The sequence below is a fragment of the Numida meleagris genome, chromosome 8 (genome assembly GCF_002078875.1).
Source record: "Numida meleagris isolate 19003 breed g44 Domestic line chromosome 8, NumMel1.0, whole genome shotgun sequence".
Taxonomy (NCBI): domain Eukaryota; kingdom Metazoa; phylum Chordata; class Aves; order Galliformes; family Numididae; genus Numida; species Numida meleagris.
The window spans coordinates 3,269,123-3,289,132 of record NC_034416.1 but is presented as its reverse complement, the minus strand read 5'-3'; the positions used below and the strand labels follow the sequence as shown (position 1 = coordinate 3,289,132).

At 44.7% G+C, this 20,010-nt stretch overlaps 1 protein-coding gene across 4 annotated transcripts in view; it reads left to right on the top strand.

Moving 5' to 3' along the window:
* KLHL13 (kelch like family member 13) overlaps positions 3,832-20,010 on the top strand; it is a 71,026-nt gene continuing 54,847 nt past the window's right edge. Inside the window, exons 1-3 of one of the 4 annotated variants that reach the window (XM_021405973.1) lie at positions 3,849-3,925; positions 12,664-12,728; positions 19,327-19,378. In XM_021405973.1, the coding sequence (XP_021261648.1) occupies positions 19,359-19,378 (20 nt within the window). In that variant the 5' untranslated portion in view covers positions 3,849-3,925; positions 12,664-12,728; positions 19,327-19,358. Of the gene's footprint in view, positions 3,926-12,663; positions 12,729-15,135; positions 15,295-19,326; positions 19,379-20,010 lie in introns of those variants that run through there. The other 3 variants (XM_021405975.1, XM_021405974.1, XM_021405972.1) reach the window with 3 other exon arrangements.

Sequence of the window (20,010 nt, the reverse complement as noted above, 5' to 3'; positions counted from 1 at the left end):
TGCACACTTTGCTGCAGCTCCTGCAGCCCAGCTTTGCCCTGGGAGCTGTACCCAAATCCACCTTTCCTTTCTGCCTCGGGGTGGGAGAGCACAGGAGTTCAACATGTGCTGTGCTTATTGTTTTTGGGAAAATCATGGCAAGACACTATGTTTTGCCCTGTGGCAGCCTGGAGCTTCTTTCTGAAGCATTCCCTTTGGAAACACACACTGTACTGTCCCATTTTGTCCCCCTGACCTGGTTCAGGAGCGGCTCACTGTGCACTAAGCTCCTTTACTACTGGGTCAGCTCAGCTATTACTGAGGACTTCCCCATCACTGACAGTTAATAAATTTGCTCCACTTGGAACCACTGAGCTTGAGACAAATTTGTTAATGCATTTCCTGGCAGCGATCAATAATTTATTTTATATCCATTGTGATCTTTGTTGGAAATTAGCCGGAAGATGGATTGCTTGGATCTAAGAGCTATCGACTGCTGCAGAAAGACTGAGCATCCATGCTGGAGAACAGGGACACGCAGAGGTATGCACGTGCTGCTTCTGTGAGAGGTAACAGGAGGCTCTCTGCCACAACTCATGTCATAACGAGCTTTGATCAGATGTAGTGCAAAGGAGCAGCGCTTCAGAAATCAGCACGAGCATTTCCAGCAGACAGGCAAAAATTTGTTTGTAATCATTTTCTTGTAATGCAACAAACGGTATATGACACAAGTCTGGATCTTGTTTTGATAGCTGAATTATATATACAGAAGTCCCAAATTTGGCACAGGTCACTCCTCCCCCGTAGTATTGAGCTGTGTTGGGTGGTGCAGAGCTTGTTCCTCGTCCATCCCCACCTGTGGGTGCAGGAAGAGGTGAGTTGTAAGAAGAGACATAGATGGGAATGGTTTTAAAAAACAAGTTGCACGTTTTAGAGACGTATAGTTGAAGTTGAGTATTGTATTTTGCTCTGTGACATTTTTTGGAGCATTTCCTCACTTTCACTGCTTTGCTTATGGTGCAGCAACATAAAAAAGAATTGGGTTTGGCTATTTATTTTTTCTCAAAGACACTAAAATCCAGGCAGAAGGAAAAGAGTTGGAAAAGAGAGGATGAAGATCCGAATCTGGCTTAAAGCAATCAGATAACTGAGACGTCAGACTTGCTGAAAATCTGTGATTCAAACTTCACATTGCCACCCCTCTCCCTACTGGCTCAAAAATGAAGAAACAGAGCCACGCAGAGAAATAGTACAGCTCAGAAAGTAAGGAGCCCCACTGCTCTTCATAAAAATACATCTCAAAGACAGACAGCAAGGAAAGACTTTACAAAAATGAACCCAAACGAAACCAATGATGTGACTTGCAAGTAACTGCTGTGGTAGAAAACCACCTGCATTGCCCAGCAAACACTTGCCTGCGTCCTCGGGCACTGCCCACAGCTGCGCACAGCTCCCTGATGGCTCTGGCCTTAAGGAAAGCACTCAGCAGTCATTTGACAACCACTGATAGCGTAAAGATGTCTGTTTTATAAAGAGCTATCTCTCCAGATCTAAAATTCCTCCTCACAAAGACCAGCTGGAAGAGAAACATGATGAGCTGCAAAATGGCTGTGGGGGGAATGAGTCGTGTTCACGGGTGAGTATCTTCTGTGAATGAAATCCTGAGAGGTGAAGGGCATGGGCTGGGATGGCAGGGTGCAGATGGAAAGAGTTTGTTATGTGTCAGTGCCTAAAGATGAAGAGGTCCTCATTACAAACGTAGACGTCACAGTCTTGCAAGAATTTGCAAGATGAAGTCTAGAACATGTTGTGTGTCCACCGTGGCAACTTACACTCTGTGCAACGGCCCTGTAGTGATGGAAGGAAACGATAGCCCCAGACAATATAAGGATGCAAGAGGTGTATTTAGGTCAGATACTGCCTTTGTAGCTGCTATGTTAAATTTTGCAACCACTCCAAATTCCCATGGCACTTAAACCTACGACTCCACAGGACGTCCTCCTCTGCTGCGTGTCACCGACTGCGCTCCCTGCAGCACTTCTCTGCTCTTCCCATCCTTCTTTTGCTCCTTTCACATCTCATTTATCCTTACAAACTCCTCAGGTCTGAATGCTTTTTCTTTTTCTTTTTCCCCACACCTGATGAATTTTAATGCTCAGTGGCCAAAATAATCCCCCCCTTTCTACATATTTTAATATTTTGACTGTTTCTCTCTAGTGGAATGCTCCATTTATGTTGGAAATGTTTCTCCAAGAGTAGCAGTGATGTTTGTGCTGATTTCTTCCTTGCTCTGTTGCATTTTTGCATTGAAGAGAAGACTGTCACAATGGTGTGGTTCTCTGCTGGCCCACTAGTTGCCGTTTCCATTGTGGGAGGCTGCACAGAGGCCGAAGAGAGGCAAAATTCTGCTGCCCTATTTCTCTGCCCCAAAGTACCAGGCTGGAAGGACAGCACTTCCATTTCACCACGCTGGGCAACACGTGTGCGCTGCTCACACTGCTGCACTGGGAAATGGCATCTCCTCACAGGAAATATCTGGGAAATGGGAGAGGCACTGCCTCGCTGGGCTTCCTGGGAAGTGCCTGCTGCTGGAAGTGGGGATGGAGCACAGTCCAACCCCACCCCACCCCACCGTGCCCATCACCATGTCCCTCAGTGCCACATCCCCATGGTTTTGGAACACCTCCAGGGATGGTGACCCCACCACTCCCAGGTCAGCCTTTGCTGTTGCATCACCACTTTTTCCGAGAAGAAATTGTTCCCTTTTTCTGGAATTTTTCAAGCTGTTACTGTGGCATGAAAATGAATATCTATTGAACACAGTTTATTTTCAATATAGATAAGGCACAAAGGACTTGATCCCGAAAGCGATCACTTTCCAAACTGCGGCACACAGAAAAACAAAGAGGAACAGGGAGGCAGAAGCAGTGCTTGCAGAGTCCCTGAGTTCACTCCAAGAGCCAGCAGCAGGTGGATACCTCTTGCATTGCTCTTGGAGCACTTGTAGAAGGGGTCCTGGGTTGCAGGGTTCCCTGTGCAGGCAAAGCAAGTCAGAACGGCTGGGGAATGCTGCTGGGAGAGCACATTTGTGGATGCTCCGATTGGAACTACTAAGACGTTCAAGCGAAGTTCAGCAGAGGATATCTGCAGAACTGCAAGTCGTGGATGCACTCCATCACTTGCAACTGAAGCATGGTAGAGCTTAGTTCCTCTTCTATCCAAGTTCTGCATTCAGTTTTGTAATAGATCCCATTATAACTTATGACAACAGTTCAGAATGAGTTGGTGATAGCTCACGTGGCACCTATAGACTATTTTTTCTTCTTAGATAAAATCAGGTAAAATTTTTGAATGGGAAATTTTCTTAACAGGTATCGCTCTCTTTGTATGACCTGACTACATTGAAAAATAGTGTTTTGTAGCTGAGAATGTGCTGTATCAACTGATTTTATTGTGCGCTTTGTATCCATGTAGTTTCCATGGAAATCAATGGGTGGCATTACTTTTGGAGCAACTGGCGGTGTCTGTGGCGCTGCCTCTAATGGGGAAGCTTGGAAAAATTTTAAATAGAAGGCAGCGGATGCTCTGCTCTCAGTCGGCATGGGATGGCCTCACTTAACCTCTCCTAACTACGGAGCTCCCAAATTACCAGCCCTGCTCACCTTCCCTAGCCCCGCCTCCCGGCACGTAGACCCCGCCCCCCAGCGGCCAGACCCCGCCCACTTCGGCACACAGGCCACGCCCCTTTCTCGCATTCCCCGCCTTCTTCCCCGCCCCCGCGCTTTTCCCTCACCGCCGCCACGTGCGCATGCGTAAAGACCGCCATGTTGGCGCGGTGACGCGCGCTGCCCGGGGAGGCGGGGCCAGGCGGCGGGCGGGCGGGCGCGGGGCCGCGCTCGGTACTTAGCGAGCGCTCCGGAGCGGGGCCCGCGGCCGTGGCTGGCAGGTGAGAGAGGGGTGCGGGGGGACGCTGTGCGTTTCAGCCCCGCTCGGGCGGGGGCTTCGGGAGGACCGGGGACGGCGGGGCCTGCGCGCTGTGTCTCGGACAGGGCTGGGGGGCTCCGTGCGGCTGGGTGCCCCCGCTCCGTCCTTCCGGGCGTTGTGGTGCGGCCCCGGGGTCGTTGGTTCCTCCCCTCGGCCCTTGCAGCCCATCGCTGTTGGTCGTGCTGGGGTCTGTAAGTGGGGCAGCGGAGCCCTGGGGTTGTTGATGGGGTGCAGCCATTGGGGTGGGGGTGTAGCCGTGGGTCGTGGTTACCTCGTTGATCTCCCTCCTCGCAAAAAATTCAGGCCAAGCTCTGCTGTTATTAAGCCCTATTAAGGACTTTTCGTCCCCGTGTAAGAAGTGCAGCGTTAACTTGGGAGGCTTGGCACTCTGCGTTCGGTGTGTAATTCTGCACATCAGCTCTGCCTGGCGAGGGTCTCGTTAACCTGAATGTTCCAAGCGTTAATGAGACTGATGCTGCCTTGGACCTGCCAAGAAGTCTGCACTGGAAATGCCTCCTGGCTCATGCCAGTGCAGCCCAGGGACTGGGGTAGAGTGCCACCGAGGAGCATTCCTTGTCCTCTTACCAATGAGCTGCACGCAGAGACAATGCTGGTGGGAACTTTCAGGGCACTCTCCTGCGTTGCTGGTTTCATGGTGAAGCCTGTTCTGAGGTGCCACTCTGTACTGAAATACGCTGCCGTGCTGATAGTAAAACTTTGGGAAGCAACTTGGGCTAAATGAGAGCCTGAACGCGCTGCTTCTGATCTCTTTGATTCTGTGTTTTTTCAGGATTGTGCTTCTAAACATTTCCCTTTGCTTCTGAAGTTCAAAGCTGCCGGTGCGAATCAGCGTGCTGCCGGGCTTCAAAGGAGCAGCTCTGTTTCTAGGGAGTATTGGCTTGACACCAGGTGTCAAAAACGGGTTGAAGTGGCTTTTCACAAGCCAGTTTCAGGTTTTACTCTGCTTGTTCTGTTAAAGATTCACCAAACTGCGAGTCATGTGAGGCTGGTGGTTCTGCTGTAACCAGCAGGAAGGGCTCTGGTGCTGATGTGTGGACTAGCTGTAGGGAACCAACCCTATGGGCACGGAGTACAGCTTTGCTTTCCCTACCCCTGGATTCTGGTAACCTTAAGGACGATTTCTGTTTTGCATCAAGCTGGGTGTCTTTAAAAAACAAAGAAAACCTGCACCAAACTCTCCTATTTAATGCATCTCAGTATAATGTATTTGTGGCTGCTTCTTTAATAGTGGAGATCAAGCCCACGATGCCTTGGTCTAAAGGCGTAACCTCTGCTTTTGGAATTGGCAGTTCCAGCACCGTTACACCAAGAGCTCTGTGTTCTTAGTGTGGTCCAGCTACTGGAAAGGAGTAATTAGTCAATGCTACAAATACTACTTGCTGGTAGAGACTCCAAATGAATTTGCCATGTGTTCTGCTAGAAGTGCTTCTACTAGTGTTACTGTATCACCTACACAAATGCTACAAGCGAAGCTTGTGTCAAAAATGCTCTTTTTCATTGTGCTGAAGTTGCTGTGATTCTTAGCATGTGGCTTTTTTTTTCCCTTTACTCTCTCAGTTGATACATCTGTGCTGGCAAAACTTAGAGGTACTGCAGCATGGCGTGATTGAACAAATGGAGCCATTTGTTCTAAGGGCCAGCTGCCTCTGAGAGAGGCTTCAGTGTGTGCCTGTTGCACTATGTCAATAACACTCAACTTTTCTAATGACTTCTAATAGCTTAGGAAAGCTGACTTCGATGGCCTCAGGCTAAGTTCACATGGGTAGATGCCTTTATCACAACTCTGGCACAGTGTATATGGTTGTCAGTGTGAGTGGGTGGTAGGTAAGAGCTTAAATAGATGGGGCAATGTGTTCTGCTTTCCTTTCAGGGTTATGTGCTTTGAGCTGTTTTTAATTCCCACAGCTGTATTGCAGAGTACTGAATGGAAACACTTCTGTGTTTTCTTTTAGCTATTTGTGATGCAGCAGGTTTCTTAAAATTGAGAGTTGAGAGGTCTGTAAAAAAACTCTCCAGAAAGTTAGCGTGGAAGACATTGTTCAAAATCCATTTGCTATCCCTAAGCAAAGTGTTTTGAATAACCAGGCAAGGTTAGATAGTAGTCTCTGGAAGAAAACGTCTCTTTTCAGTGAACATTCATTTTATGTCTGTATTTCAGTGGGTATAAAACATGCTTTCTTTTTGTTTCCATTGGTTCTATACACTAGATTGTGAGCTGGGACAGAGCTTGGCTGGTCCCCTTGTCCTATGTGTTTCAGAAGACTAATCTAAAGAAAGTTCAAAAGATACCCATGGTCAATGTTCTATAATTTGATATCTCTGTGCCTATTTTGAGAAGCACTTTTAAAATTGGGTGTATTAATTTTTTTTTATTTTGGAGAATGCAGCAGCACTGGATTTGTGCTGTTAGTCAATGGTTTTGCTTTAAACTCACTGCAGGGAATGTCTTTTTGTTTCCCTTTGTGGAAACAGTGCTTTGTTGTAAATACTAATGATGCTGGTCATATGATTTCTTGGGGCTTTTGTTTTAAGACGTTTGTAATTGATGCAGCTGCTTGGTGGTGTATTCCACAGTTGTGAAATACATGAGATTTACTTGGCAATGCCAATGCATTTTCCACTTTTAAAGCTATTCTGCTTGGTGGTTTTAATAGGAAATATTTACAGTGTGAGAATACTTATGTACAGGTGAAACTTTAGATGTTGTACCAGGTGAAAGCAGAAATGGAAATAGATGTAAGCCGGAGTTCTGCTGTCAGAGAAGTTCCCAGCTTTTGCCCTGTCTTGTAGTTGCTTAAATTCTGCAGACCCTTGAGATGTTTTTCCATACTTTAGACTATCAGCCCTGCCAGGTGCTCCACACCTACTTGAATGTATGGGTCGTGTGCTCTGCATTCCTTTCCGAGGGACCACACTCCCTGGGTTTGGTGCATACTGGAGGCTCTGGGCAAGACACACATGCTGAGGTTTTCCTGCAGGTGTGGATAGGGCCAGAAGCAGAATTGGCTCTCAGTCATCAAAGTAGTGAGGCTATTTACCCGTAGGATCGGACTCCTTTGTTTGGCTCCTTCATCCTACTGGTGCGTGTACCTGTTTGTCCTGTCTGTCTGAAGTCTCTTCATTTGGTTGAAGGTGGAAGTTAAGAAACTGCTTTAGGACAGAGACCTTTCCATGTCCAGGGTGTCCCATCTCACTTACAGAACAGTTGTCAGCACAGGGCTGTTGAATGTCTTGCACGTATCTCATGGTTGAACCTAGGGATGGGATGATTTAAGTACGTGCTCCAGCTCTGAGGGCTTAGAAGTAAACATCTAAAGTTACTGTGTTGCTCAGCATCTCAATCTGCTGGTCTCTTCAAGTGTACATTTCCGTCTTTGCGGTGAAGGAATTTTCTTCCTTTGTTCCTGGTGAGAAAAACAAACAGAAGGCCAATTTTATCGGTCTGTACCATTCAGAAATTGCAGGCCTTGCTTTAGCAAGATGACAAATGAAAAACTGTGGTACACGGTAAACAAGCTTGATTCCACCTCCATCTGGTCAGGAGAAAGCTGTTGTTACAAGGAAGGCTAGATTTCATGGCATGAGAACAAAAAAACAGGTACAATAGTTAAATCTTGAGGAGAAACCTGAGGTCCAAGAAGGCAAGCATAAATAGGTGAATTTCAATCGAATTCCCTTTTCCTGATTGTTTTCTAAGATCTCATATGAGTGGTCTGGTCTTCTCTTTTCAAGCTGAGTGTATTCCACGTGCTCTTCATTTGGCATCGTGGGAACTTTGGTTCTTTTGAGAAAGTGACCTTATCTGATAATGGTAATGTGAGATACCCAGCAGCATGGCGAGACGATGATCTGAGCCATCCAGCAGGATTCTACTGTACTGGCACATCTAACTCTCTGAAGTCAAAGCTCTATTTCTGTTGAATGTTGTAGCGTATTCTATATGTTGACCCAATTCCATAAGAAACGAATGCCAAATTTTATTTTCATTTCTTTAAGATTTTAAACTTTATCCATGAATCCTTTAAAAGCCAATCAGCAGGGTTACCTTTCATGCTGCTTATCTCCTGGGAAGCGAACCCACTCAGTGATGTTTGGGTCGCGTTCTCGCCCCGTGGCTACACCTTGCTGTTGATTTCACAAGTCGGGGCAGGAATGATGTGAGGGGAGGCAGCCCACTCCTCCCAGCTGCAGAGGGATGTGATCCTCACGCTTCAAATGTCTCCTGCTTTCAGGTGCCTTTTAGATCTTCTCCAGCTAGTTGTTTGCCTGCACAGGAGTCGGGTGAGCCGCACAAATATTTTTACCGGAGGCTTGAGTTGGTATGAGAGTGTGAATTCTGCACTAAAATAAAGCAGAGGGAAAGCTTTTGTCTTGGAACCCGAGTGCTGGGCTGCATCCCGCTCTCAGATGTTGGCTGTTCCCTGGAGGAAGCCATGGGGAGGTGGGCTGCTCTTTGCCTTGTCAACTCGAGCATCTCAGTGCCCGGCTTTCAGGTAGCTCTGCTGTTATGAAACAGGCATGGTTCTGGGCAAGCTTATGGCTGCCCACAGATTTTGAATAGAACAGAGGAAGTGAGTAGCACATCCGTTATTTAAAGAAAGCCACGAGTGGCACTGGAATCCTACACACTTTGGCACATGGTCTGTGTATTTTTATAGCTGGTTATCTACTGAGGGGGCCAGAGTTGTAGAAGTCATTAATAGTTCGTTCCTCCCACGTCCCCTCCCCAGTCAACTTTCTGTTCATTGCTTGTGAATAACTTCTGTAGTAGCAACTGGAAGTTACAAAAAGCCATCACATGGTAATAATGCTATTTTATGCTTATACTGAAAGGTGTTAGTGAGAAAATACTGTAACCAGCTTTGCTTTTCTTAATATTGTATTTGCGATTTACCAGTGATGTAAAAATCTAAAAATTAAGCTGGGCTTTTGTGCCTGATGTTCTAAGCTTATTTGTATACAGTATTAAATAGAGCTAATTTCCATCAGGGCCCAGGCCCTGTGAGATATTTTGTATAAACTAAATGCTTGGAAAGCTTCTACCTTCCAGTGGGAAACCTTGGATTAAACAGTTAAGCTATGAGAGAACTGAAGGCTAAATGTGGACAAGTCAACAATATGTGATTTGCTGGACTGCTCAAGCTGCCTTGCATTTGCTCCCTTGGTGGCTATGCAAATCAGAGCAGTCTCTTGTGGGTACTTGCACTTGTTGTGGGGGAGTAATGGTAAGTGCGTAGGTGTTCGCTGTCTCTTCTTGATGACACGTGGACAGTGTAAACCACTGGCATCTCTAATGTTAGGAGGGCTACTTTGGGGTGTTCGTAATCCAAGTGGGTCTTGGTACCCTATCTTCCCTAGAGATTGTCCTTCATATTCAAACCAGGATCTTCATTATTAAAAGGGGAGCTGTGATGAGATAACGGTGATATCTGCTATCTTGGGGTTGGAGTGTCACCAACTCAACCAGTTATGTTTGTGATGCTGGTGATAGCACTCGCTGTGAGTCAGTCCCGAATCTTTGCAGACAGGCTAATCTTGATCAGGAGTGGTTTCATAACTTTAAGGCTGAGTTCATGGAGGAGTTTGCAGTGATGCTCTAAATGGACCCTGGTAACTACTCCCCAGCATCTCCTTTTTGCAAAAAGATGTTGACCCCAAGGTGTTCAGGCTTCCTACTGTAATGCCTTGCTTTGTATTAATAAAGTGCTCTTGCTGACCTATCTATCTGGTAGTGTGAACTGCTAGTAAGTCTGCTGGTTTGGGTTGATGTTAAATTCTAGGCTTTAATACATTTTCCTAAGATAATACTTTAATTGCTAATGGAAAGCTGTGCTTTGTGGCTTTTGAGGAGTACCTCTAACTTAGGATGTTACTCTCCTCTTATTTTTTTTTCCCTGTAAAATGGATGGTACGGTTCAAGAGCCAAATGGACCAAGACCTTGAATTCTCTGCTTTGCATAGACAAAACAAAGGCAGTTCCTGTTCTTGAATCTTACTGTGCTTACTATAGTCTTTCACCTGTTATTTTTATAAGCTTTGTGGGTGGGGTAGACACAGGGGAATAACGAAGCAGTTAGCATCACAGGCAATATCTTACTAAGCATGTAGGCTAACTTTAGCATGGGATGGTATCATTTTTATACTTGTAGCCCTAAGGCAATGCAATGGTTGTCTGTCTTCAAGGACAGAGGCTTGCGTGCAGTGTTAATACACAGTGCACGTGGCTGTCCCTGCAGGTAGAGCTCTGGGACTTGGGTGAGAGTGCTTCCTTGGAAAGGGCTGAGCAAATAGAAGCAAGACTTGCCTTTCTTTTAAAGTGAAATCCTTGGGTAGTAACGAATGTGCTAAGAGCCCTGGTTTCTTTTGGGGCGCCAATAGGGATATCGTGTCTTGGTTTGTTCTTAGATGTCATTTCCAGGTTTATAAGAGGCAAATGTTTCATTAAGGGGGCTATTAACCTAACCTCTAGCAGCTGAGACAATTGTGTGAGCTCTACTGTGCCATGACAGCCAAAATAAGCTGGGGTGGTTCGAATAGCACAAACAATCAGCCTTTGTATCAGTTGATCCTAAGTAAATAGGTTAGAAAGTACTTAAGGGCAGCTCAGCTGGTGGCCTCCTGGCAGGGCAGTGACAAGCAGCTGAGGGTGATGAGCTCCTCCAGGGCACAGCTGTAATCCAGGAGGAGATCCAAACCCAGGGCAGAGGTTCACAAGCTCCAAGAGTGCTCAACTGTCAGAAACATGGGTAAAAAGTGATATGGAGGCATGGCTTATTGGGGTGCAGGGTGGTAACCATGGTGCTCTTACTGTGCTGCCAGGCTGGGGATGCTGCAGGGCCTGGTGCTGGGTTCTGTGCTGCTGTGTCCTGTCTTCCCCACGTGCCCCCAAAAGAATCAACACTATGGTTCTAATCAGCTCCCTTTAGTAGTTTAGATTGTCTATTCATTAGTAAAATTAATGGTAGGAGGGAGTTAGCCCAGAAAATGACTGCGAGGGAAGAGTTTGCATGGCAGCACTTCATGTTCCTGAGTCAAGAATGAATAATGGTGGAGAAAGAAATGGGGAGGAGGGAAAAAAAGGAGTGGGCTGGAAGAAAAACGCTGTCTTTGTATTGACTTCATTGTCTCAGTGCCATCCCAGATGTGTCTAACAAGTCTGATGTTGTTCTAGTTTTTCATTGCTGAAGGCCTTTCATAAAGACCTCCACTGTAATGCTTGTGTGTGTCATTGGAGCAGCCTGCCACTGCTTTGCATAGATGGAGATTTATATGGAAGACTCAGACGGGGTGGTGGGAAGCCTGGACTGTATGCCTGGTTCCTAGAGGGCTTCACGCCAGCAGAAACCTACTTTCTCATTGCTTCTTCCTGGCTTTCTTCACCAAAATGATCCACGAAACAGGCTTTGTGATGAGTTGTGTCATTCCTGACACAGGAATGTTTGTTAAGTTCCGGAACTTGGGTCTGACTGCTATACATAAATGGGTGTCAATAAAAAGTAACTTGATGCATTTAAAGGAGGAATATTGACAGGAAGTGAGCTTTGTGAAATAAGACTGCAATAATCTGTTTGATCTTCAGGTAACTCCTCTGTTTTGGTTGAGTTTGGTTAAACTGTTGTTTAACAAAGTGTTTCCTATGATTTTTTTTTTGTTAGTATCATTTCATTGTTTTGCTTAAGTTAGATGCATAACTTCATTTCACATTGGGAAGGGCTTGTCATTGGAGGAAATGTCCCTATCCTTTCACTGAATTGTAGAGGTGCCAGTAACGTATTGGTGCTAGCTGAATATGAGCATGCACGTTGCCGTGTGTAACGCTTTAAATTTTATTTTCTGAGAGGAAACACAGAGGAAGCAGAAGCTGGCAGCGCTGTTACCAGTGTTTCCATGCTTTGCATTAGAAAGAATAAAAAAAGACTGCCATTACAACTGACAGTGCTCCTGAATGTTCTTTGCATGTAGAGGTGGCTGGCTGCTTTCCCTTGGCAGTTGGTGCACTGGCTCTGCAGTGTTACAAAGAAAAGCAGTGTCTCCCCTCCTCTTCTGCTCTCCAGTTGTTCCTTCCGCACAGAAAGATGACTTTCAAATGGCTGTGAAACCTTTCACTGTAACTCTATCCTGTTTCAGCTCAGTCGTAACTTGTAGTGTTTTTGTAAGCCCAGCCAGATAGCTTCCTGCTGCGATAGCAACTGTGAGCTGAATTTATAAAAGCATGCTTGGTTTAGTGGCATGATGCAAGGCATTACTTCTGCTAGGACTTCCGTACCTCCTGGGGCTTCTGTGCATTCAGTGGCTTATGTAAAATGGTGGCTCTGCTTCTGATCTAGAGACTGACAAGCTTAAGTGAAAATTGGCTCTGACACTTTCTTCAACAATGGTATCGGAATTGATTTTTATTAGGAGCTGTTGTCTTGCAGAATTGCGTATGAGATATTCTATATATGTGGAAGAAGAGCAGGACACAACAGTAGCAAGTTAGATCAGCTTTCCCTGCAGGCAAGAATAGGGGCTGTCCAATTTTCCACTCACAGTGGAGACAGCTCAAAACGCTGCAGAAACCAATAGTTAGCTCTGTTGGAGATACTGTACCCTGCAGTTCTTTAAAATAACATCTACAGTGAATAATAGTGTACCAACGTGTGTGACAATTCTTTTTTCTCTTCCTGAACCTTATTCTAGATGTCAAAATTAACCTGGACTACTTGGGAATGGCGAAACATAGCCCTGGGATCCTGCCATGAACAGTAAGAAAGTTGAGATGCTTTGTGTATGCGACTAATTTGATTTAAATGGCTAAACCCCAGCGAAAGTGTTCCTGTTAATTAACATAACTAGGCAAAGTATTGTATAGCTTAGGGGAGATGTACTCTCAGCTTCTTGTGCAGTGAAGGAGCAGCACAATGAATTGGAGGGGTGGTAAGGGAGGGCTCTGGGAAGTGATGCTGGGGAGGGCTCTGCAGCCAGTGTGGCTCTGGAGCTGGGAGGGCTGCTATGGGTGCTGCTGCATGAGATGGGAGGTGGTGGCTGTAATACTCCACTGTCACGCAATATCTTAAACCTAAATAAGCTTGAAATGTGATTAGACTAATTAACGGAGGGTGAAAGTGAATGATGGAGTGGTGAAAACTGCGTTCTGAATGTGGTTGGTGTGAGAAAGACCCTAAGACACCAGCTGATGATGGCTGTCAGGAGTGCAGCACCATGTTAGTTGTTCCTTGTGCTGCTTGGGAGCTGCCTGCTATTGGGCAGGTAGCTTGATTCAAAAGATTTTTGGCCTGGCCTTTCGTATCTGACTTCTGCAAGGTATTTTCCTTGCATGAAATGTCTAGTAGCAGCTGGTTAAATGGCTTCTGTATCTGAGAAAGCAAGTGCCTTTAAAGATCATCTTGAGTGCTGATCAAAATAATGAGATATTTTTGTGATGCTGGTAGTCTGAAACTTTCCATTTTGAAGGATACGTAAGTAAATATTTGTGTGTACACGCTCTATATTCTTTACATACTCTTCTTCCTATGTTGTAATAGGCATCCTTAAATTGAGGCGTAGGAAATTATTCTGCTGGATTTTTCCCAGTACAAAACAGATGATTTATGAGGGACTGTGTGGGTGAGAGGCATGCTTGTGAAGTGTAAATTTCAGCTGAGTTTGGTGCTGTTGACACTATCTGCCAGCCTTCACTGGGACAGAAATTAGACGGCTTTGATATCGTTGAATATCATGAATTGGTTGTAATCAATTGGAAACGAGCGGCACTTGTGCCTTAACTCTCCACAGCAGTTTAAATGCCAGACATGCTAATGTTCAAATGGAAAATACTTCACTTTCTCTTGTGGAACTCACTGACCACGTCATTCTTTTCTTTCCCGAGTGCAGTTTTTACATAAGGCTTTCAAAAGCTGGTTAATATTCAAATGAAATGCTTGGCAGTTTTAACATCTTGAAAATACCAGAAATCTCCTTCTTCAGTAAAACTCTGTAATTGTTAAATTGTAGTTCTGGATCAAATGATGTCGATTAGATCATCTTATCAGAACAATTGATAAAGATGCAAAGCTGTTTAGCTCTTTGTGTGTGCAAAGCTGTGTGTGCAGCACAAGGAGGTATTGTTAGAGCTGCCTGCCCTCAGCCTTTGCAGAAGCTTGTCCCATGTGGCTGAAAAGGGCAAATAATCATGTCTGTGTAGTGTGGTTGAGAAGAATTTTAAGGATGGAAGTGATTCTTGTACCTCTGGCTCTTCCTTTTGGGTGGTTACTGGGTCTGGAAGAGCTGGATTGATGTTGTGCTGGTGACCATGGTCCTTGTATTTGGGAGATAATAAATACTCCTATTTCTAGGACAAGTAGCATTAGAAATCCACGTCTCATCTCCAAAGCTAATCCTGCAGTGTTAGAAGGTATTTGTATGGCACTTAATTAACTTTTATCTCAATTCTCATGTCGCTGGTTTATGATAAGCCAGTGTGTGTGCTGCGTTGTGCTGTGGATAGCCCTGTGCCCTGATGTTGCCTGAGTTGTGTCAGTTGGATGGCTCTCTTCTTGAGGTATGCTCAAAATACTGTTAGAAGCCAAGGAAAACTGATGCCTTTGAGTTGATCTGCAGCTTGGTGTTCTATCATGGGATGGCTTGGGTTGGAAGGGACCTCAAAGGTCATTTTGTTCCAGCGCCATCTAGTTCTTACTTCCTGCTTCACCCATTAGCAGCACTCCAGAATTAATAAGCTTCCAGGCAGTGATTGAAATCGTGCTGACTAATGTCGTCCCAAAGCGTTTTTCCCAGGCCTTTATTTGCATATGTAGATAACTTCATGGATGTGGGTTAGATGAAGCCTGCAGGTAAAGGATGTGGTTGAATAAAGCAACAACAGGTGGGAAGGCTCTGAGCAAGAAGGGATTCCAAGATGCCTTGTCACATGGGGACTTGAGTGGCAGCTGGAGGAAATACCAAGGATTTAATTTCTCAGTGAAACAAGTGGCTCTGATACTCTGGTATATAATGTAGCAGAGAAAGCTCTTAGAGCAGAAAAATGGGGGAATAGGTTCTAATGTTCTGGGCCTTTTTACTTCTGTTGTTGGATAAGATGTACAGGCTACTTGAAAAGCTTCTTGAGAACTGGAAGGGTTCAGACTACTCAAGTGTGTGTTGTTCTACTAGGAGGCTTCACAGGATCTGAACTGCTCTTACAACCACTTGTTTTCAGTCTGTACTGAAAGTGGCTTTTGGATTAACCCTTCCCGAGCAGTGAATCTGTGGCAAACTCTGCCGAGAATGGAACTGTTGGAAAAAAAGAGAAGCAATCCATGTAGGTTACAGGTGGGTAACTATGCTTTCAGGGCTTTTTGGGGAGTTAAAAACCTTCCTCTGGTTGCAGTCATCTTGGGGTTTTCGAAATGGAGGGCATTGTCAGCTGCAGTAAATAACTTCAGTTGGATGCTCTGGAGTGTAAGGCATGGGGGCTTCTTTTGTGAGTGGTCTAGATTCTTTTTCCTTGAAAATATTTGTGTGTACTTCCATTTTGTAGATGCAAAATAGTAATGATCTACATGTTAATTATTGACTACCAGGTGATATGTGATATATGTTAATGCCACTTGAGTAATGGAACTCTGGTACTCGTTACCGTGAAAACTCCCTAAATGAAACTGTTCTGTGTCCTATCTTAAAATAACAGTGCCTTTTAGGCATGAATTTCTATGTATTTAGAGAGATTTTCTTAAATTATCTATAACTTGGAGATTAAAGTTGTTCTATGTTTAAGGGCATAGTTCAAAGTCAGAATGGAATCAGCTGCTGCTGAAAGGGACAGTGCTGCTTTCTTCCTCTGCTCCTTGCCCAGCTGCTGAGTGTGTGCATGGAAGGTGCAGCTGGTGCCAGGTGAGTGGGACCAGCTTGCTCACCTAGTGGGAAGCAGTTATTTGTACTGGGCAGTGGTTTTCTTTGAGCTATGCAGTTGGTTGATTTGTTACATTTGGTGCAAATTGAGTGAGCAGTTAAGTGAGACTAAGTTTAATGTGGAACTGCGTCCTTAATTAATGTTGCCAAGCTAGAGTTCAGCCACAGTGCTTGTTTAATTGTTCTGTGTCTTTCAGCAGTTCTGTTATATTGTGGTTCTGTGGACTGCAGTTCTGCTGTAGGTCAGGCTAAATCAGAGCATCTTCTGGCTCTGCAACTTCTGAGCATCATCTGAAGCCAACTTCTGTAGAAATGTCATGTCAGAGGATGGACCTTATGAAACGTGTCATGTATCTTTCATGTTCACTCCATGCTTTGTACACTCATATTTGTCCATTCAGAATGTGTGGCCTTTCCCATGTCGTGGCTTCTTACACCGTGCCTTTGGTGCATTCTTTGACATGCCTTGTGTCACTCATTTGCTGTCTCTAAAGAGCTGGCTGCTGAAGCAGGTGACCCACAGAAGCCTCATTTATCAACTTGGAACATTTCAGAGCCTTCTAGCAGGCGATGGAATACATGCATGAAGGTGGAACCATTTCACAGGGTGTCTGCCACACGTGCACTGGTGTGTGAGCAGCACGTAGTGTGGTTTTATTGTGCACAGTCAGCATTAGAAGTAGTTGAACTTGACTGCGAAAAGTTCATCAATTTTACATGGATCTTAACCACGCTGCTCTTAAAAATTGTATTCCTAAATTCATGCTGAAGGTTCTTGACAGCAAATGTAATGGGTTATATAGGAAAAAAGACTCATAAACATGTGCTTTTGTGTATCTGGACGGATGGTGGCAAAATGCACAGTTCTTGCTTGGCTCTGCGAGGAGCACTTGTTTAAAAATTATAGAACAGCAGCACAGAGCAAAGAGATGTGAGGCAGGTGCGCAGCAGGGAGGGCTTCAGCTGCCAGCTCTTGTTGGGGAGCCGTTAATGCTGGTGATAGTTTTTCCTTTTTGTGCTAGCAGGGAGTAGCTGTCAGGTTGCAAGCAGAGGTGTGAATTCCTTCCGTTTGCATTAGGTGAGGGGGATCGATGGTGAGGATGTGAAGGTGATAGCGGCTCTGTTGTTGAAGTTGAAAAAGAGCCTTGCCAAGTACAGAGGAAAAAAAGTTCATGCATAGCTTGAACCATCTGAATTTCTGTGGTAATGAGAATGGCAATTAGAAGCAGGTTTCGGTTATCAGTTTCAGCACCTGTGTGCATCAGCTTTCCCTCCCTGCACTGTTCTGTTCTCTTCTGTAATCTTGAGTTTTCTGTGGTGTGCAGGAAGGCAATGTGTGACATTCTGTCTGATTTTCTGCTGTATGCCAGCCAAACAGCTCCAAGCAAGGAGCTGCTTCTGTTCTCTCAGCGCTTCGTTAAGAAAAAGCCTCACATTCAAAAGCGAAAATTCAGCTTTCACCTCACGGTGTAGCTGGCCTGGCATCCTTACACCAGCAGAGCAGTAGGAGCAGATCACAGAGAAACCACTCTGCTCAGATCTCATCCCAAAGAAACCTGTGTGCAAGGGGAGGAGATGTGCAGGGGTGTCACTGGTGAAGTCAGCCCGGCTTCTTGTTTGAAGCCAGGTGACAGGCCTGAGGGTACTAGAAGTACTAGTGACTGAGTAGTTTGGCATTCTGTGGTATTAAGCTCCTTCTGGAAGAAGGGAGAGCCCCTATTTTCAGGAATTTAGGTCGAGTTTCATCAGGCACACTGCACGATTGCTGTGCACCATTAGCATGTTTTGCTCCAAAACCAACTTTAACAAACTTGCAGCTTAGTTGACTTGGAGTAACCTGTTTAGGGAAAGATTTAGGAACAGGAAGGATGAAAACAGTTCTTTCCATTTTTAATTCCTAATGGAAAGGTCAGATTTTTTTCCCTAATTTTCAATCAAGCTGGAGTGAGCGTGGCAGTTCTGACACACAGATAAGCAATCACAAAGACAACATTAAGAGAATGTTGCTTTGACCTCCCCGAGGAGGTGTATGGAAAGGTGTATTGCTGTATACACAAAACCATCTGTATGCTTGCCCAGGATGAGGCCAACCTCATTTACTCGGAATTAATTTAGTCCTAACCTGTTTTATGATGGATAGGTGGAATCATATCCAGAGGAAAACCTGGTGACACCAGGAGCTGCCTTGTTCTACCAGCTGCTCTCCTGTCGGTGGGTGGGAGCAGCTGAGGTTGATGTTATTGAGCCGTTCTATTGGGTGCTCTCTTATGGCACACTTTAAAGGTGTAAGGCACACACTGAATTTATAACTCATGCTTGCAGATCTTATGTGCAAATTCCTTCCCCTAAATGTCTCTGGTTTGCTTTAACAAAACCACTTTTAGACGAATTCTTAAGTTAGCATCGCTTACCTTTGGACTCAGAATTTTAGTTGTGATGGCACAGAGCACCTGTGGGAGACGATGATCTGCAGAAATTCGGGTTTTTTTTTGTTGTACATGAACTGCCCTGTTTCAAATCTTGATGTAGGCTTACTATTTTGCGAACATATCTAACAGTGCTCCTTTACTTTCAAGGGCTAAAAGTAGGAAGAAATAAAAATGGCTGCTTGGGGCTGTGAAAGAGTAGCGAGTTGCTTTAAAGAAGTGCTTAATTCCTACAGCTACGACTTCTCTTATCACTCGCTTATGCTTAACAATGCAGAATTTACAGAAGACTGAAAATAAATTGTGGCTTTTTTGTGGGCACTGCATAGCTTATATTTTGCAATGCTTACTGCTAAAGGATGACAGGAAATTTAAACATTACAGCTTTATTGGTGTATCCTCAATTAGAAGTGAGTTCACAGACTTAAAGATAGGCCGTGGTCTTTCATTCTGATTAATAGCTGTAAGATACCATACCCATGAGACATTAAAAAACCAACTAACAAGGCTGTCACTCTTTGATCAACCATATTAGATCTCAGAAATGGAACTCATTAAATTTGCACGGGAGAGGCCAAAATTTTAAAGGGATTGTCTTGTACATAAATCATTTGAGCAGTATCTCACCCTTAAAATAAAGAGTGGCTCTAATGAGTCGCAGCTTCCATTTTAGTGCGTGTTCATGGGATAGGCAGGCTCAGGAGCAACTGGGTTAAACCAGGAGATTATTTGAAAAATCTAGGGCATGTGCTCTCTCAGTTCACTTGATTAGTTTTCATAATTCGCCCTTTTTATTGCAGCAAGGAGCAGGGTAGCACATGCAAGCAGGAAGCTGTTGTCTTGCTCCTTTCTGTCTGTAATTTTTCTGTAGAAAGTTAAATGGGGGGGAAAAAGTCATATGGTGTGTGATTGTTGAGTGTAAATCCTGGTTTGTTTTGTGAAAATGTGTGGGGTCTGAGTGGCAAAATGCTCTTTGTGGATGTTTGTCTGCAACTCTCTGCTTTAATGCTGTTCTGTTTGACTACAGGTGCATGAAGAACTGAGGAGATCTCATCAGAGATGATGTGGAGAGACACTCTGTGAGTAACAAACGGGGTTCCTAAAAAGCCCTAGGTATTAATATGGGAGTATTTCCTTCCTGTTGTAGAGTAACTGCTGCTTGTGTGGAGTTTTCATTTGGTTCTGAAAGCTGTGACTGTAGAGCCCTTCGTGGGAAGTGCAGACAAAAGCTCAATGTCAAAGAGTTGGAGGACTGAGCAGTAGGATCTGTGTGGTTCCATAAGTGATTAACTGTGATGCCCAACTTTCCTACAGTGATCAGCCTAGCAGAGGCTTCCTCTGTTGGCCATTGAATGTGCTCTAGGTATTGGTAAGAATCTCTGATGTGTGCTTTGTTGGTAACCTTTAGCAGGATTAACAGAGCACTTAAAGAAGTGCTTCTACCGTGCTTAGGGCACTACCTATTTTACATGACTTAGTTATTAATGCTTTATTGTCCTCGTCTAATTTTGATTGGCAGTCTTAGTGTGCTTCATCCAAAGAAGATGGAGCAGAAGCAGTCGATAATTGCTTTCTTGAAGCTTTCAGTTTGTCTGCTACAGCACAGAGGTGTTCTGATAGTATGCAGCTAAATTGCGTTTCCAAAATGTAATAGGAAAGGAAGAAGCTCTGATGGAATATAACCTCACCCAAATAAGAACTTAAAGCATTT